Below are 3185 nucleotides of genomic sequence, written 5' to 3'. Positions count from 1 at the left end.
CCAGGTGTATATTATAGTATATTCTATTATATTACACAGTACACTACATTATACTATATTCTATTATATAACACACTACACTACATTATACTATATTATATCATATAACACAGTACACTACATTATATTATACTATATTCTATTATATAACACATTACACTATATTATATTATACTACAAATGAGTCCACAACAAAAATCACATGATGAAAGATACTTTTTTCAATTTCATCAGAGAAATCTTGGTGAATTCCCAGTCCCACATTTTGTTGATTATGAAGCTGATGTTCCACACTTTCTTTTGTACAATCCCCACCATCCCATGAACATGCAGAATTATTACATGCTCTATCACAATAACCATCCTTGATCCATGACACAGGACATCCATCTGCACAGTCTGGAACTGGCCAAGTCAGGTACACCTATGCAATCCAAACATAAAATTAAAAATTAGAAAAGAATATTAAAATGCATTATACAGAAAACAATACCACTATACATCAAAGAAAAACAGGAGATTATACAGGAGATAACACCAGTACACACTTATAGGATATAATAACAGTATACATTATACAGCAGATAATACAAGTTTACATTATACAAAAGCTGGCACCAATATACATTACACAGGAGATAACAAAAGTATACATTACACAGCAGATAACAAAAGTATACATTGTACAGCTGGTAACACCAGTATATACTATACAAAAGCTGGCACCAGTATACATTACACAGGAGATAACAAAAGTATACATTATACAGCAGATAACACCAATATATATTATACCGGAGATAACACCGGTATACATTATACAAAAGCTGGCACCAGTATATATTATACTGGAGATGACACCAGTACACATTATACAAAAGCTGGCACCAGTATACATTACACAGGAGATAACACCAGTATACATTATACAGCAGATAACACGAGTATACATTATACAGGAGATTACACCAGTATACATTATACAGGAGATTACACCAGTATATATTATAAAGGAGATAACACCAGTGCATATTATAAAGGAGATAATACACTATAAGGAGATAACACCAGTATACATAACACAAAAGCTGGCAACATTACACAGGAGATAACACCAGTATACATTATACAGCAGATAACACGAGTATACATTATACAGGAGATTACACCAGTATACATTATACAGGAGATTACACCAGTATATATTATAAAGGAGATAACACCAGTGAATATTATAAAGGAGATCACACCAGTACACATTATATAAAGATAACAACATTATACACTATAAGGAGATAACACCAGTATACATTACACAAAAGCTGGCAACATTACACAGGAGATAACACCAGTATACATTATACAAAAGCTGGCACCAGTATACATTACACAGGAGATAACACCATTAACATTATACAAAAGCTGGCACCAGTATACATTACACAGGAGATAACACCAGTATACATTATACAAAAGCTGGCACCAGTATACATTATACAGGAGATAACACTAGTATACATTATACAGGAGATAACACTAGTATACATTATACAGGAGATAACAACAGTACACACTATAAGAACATAACACGAGTATACATTATACAAGATAGCACCAGTATACATTATACAGGAGATAACACCAGTATACATTATACAGGAGATAACACCTAACTACTTTATACTGGAGATAACACCAGTTTACTTAATACAGGAGATAACACCAGTACACATTATACAAAAGATAACACCAGTACACATTATACAAAAGATAACACAAGTATACATTATACAGGAGATAAAACCAGTATACTCATGTTATCTACTGTATAACGTATACTGGTGTTATCTCCTGTATTATGCATACTGTTACCTCCTCTATAATGTATAGTAGTATTAACTCCTGTATAATGTATACTCGTGTTATCTCCTGTATAATGTGTACTAGTGTTATCTTTTGTATAGTGTGTACTGGTTTTATCTCCTGTATAGTGTGTACTGGTGTTATCTCCTGTATTAAGTAAACTGGTGTTATCTCCAGTATAAAGTAGTTAGGTGTTATCTCCTGTATAATGTATACTGGTGTTATCTCCTGTATAATGTATACTGGTGCTATCTTGTATAATGTATACTCGTGTTATGTTCTTATAGTGTGTACTGTTGTTATCTCCTGTATAATGCATATTGGGGTTATCTCATGTATATAATGTATACTCGTGTTATCTCCTGTATATAATGTATACTCGTGTTATCTCCTGCATATAATGTATACTCGTGTTATCTCCTGTATATAATGTATACTCGTGTTATCTCCTGTATATAATGTATACTTGCGTTATCTCATGTGTAATCTTCAGCTAAGACAAATTCATTTTTCTAACAGTGTGGTTGGCCTCTGTAATGGGTTGCCTTCAGATTTTGGAGAAGCAGTAAAGTTAAGCGAGTTCAAGAAAAAGCTTGATAAGTATATGAATGATAAGGGCTGGCTTTAAGATTCATTTTTTTAACTATTTCAACTTAGTTTAGAGGATGGAACAGCCAAGATGGACCAATAGGTCCCATGTTGTCCCAAAATATTATGCTATAATATAGTGTAACATATATATAGTGGTATTATCTCCTGTATAACGTATACTCATGTTATCTTCTTTATAATGTATACTCACATTATCTCCTGTATAACGTATACTAGTGTTATCTCCTGTATAATGTACATTAGTGTTGTCTCCTGCATAATGTATACTCACGTTATCTCCTGTATAACATATATTCATGTTATCTCCTGTATAATGTAAACTAGTGTTATCTTCTGTATAATGTATACTGGAGTTTTCTCCTCTATAATAACATAACACCAGTATACATTATACAGGAGATAACATCAGTATACCTTATACAAGATAAAACCAGTATACAAGAGATAACATGAGTATACATTACACAGGAGATAACATCAGTATACTGATATGACAGCGGAATTCACGTGATGCTGGTAACACATAATGAGTATCTAGAACATTTGTGAAGGCTTGAGTGTTTACCAGAAGCCCTCTATTTCATATATATAAGACCGGCGAGAAGTGATGGCACATATAGAGATATAGATAATTGCAGACAGACCGAGACGGACAATTGAGTCAAGCGCGATAGTAAAGTGTGTGAATCTTTGTGAATTATAGCGTGTGT

General features: G+C 32.8%; 1 protein-coding gene across 1 annotated transcript in view; it reads right to left on the bottom strand.

The window, feature by feature from the left end:
- Positions 1–3185, bottom strand: part of LOC106473094 (N-acetylglucosamine-1-phosphotransferase subunits alpha/beta-like) — a gene marked incomplete at its 3' end in the record, with an annotated part of 56937 nt that overhangs the window by 2660 nt on the left and 51092 nt on the right. The window contains exon 5 of the mRNA XM_013933774.2: positions 217–424. Coding sequence (XP_013789228.2) covers positions 217–424 — 208 coding nt within the window. The remainder of the gene's footprint in view (positions 1–216; positions 425–3185) is intronic.

This window comes from Limulus polyphemus, unplaced genomic scaffold (assembly GCF_000517525.1).
Source record: "Limulus polyphemus unplaced genomic scaffold, Limulus_polyphemus-2.1.2 Scaffold5878, whole genome shotgun sequence".
NCBI lineage: Eukaryota > Metazoa > Arthropoda > Merostomata > Xiphosura > Limulidae > Limulus > Limulus polyphemus.
Note: the sequence above shows the minus strand (reverse complement) of the source record. Positions and strands in the feature narration are given on the sequence as shown.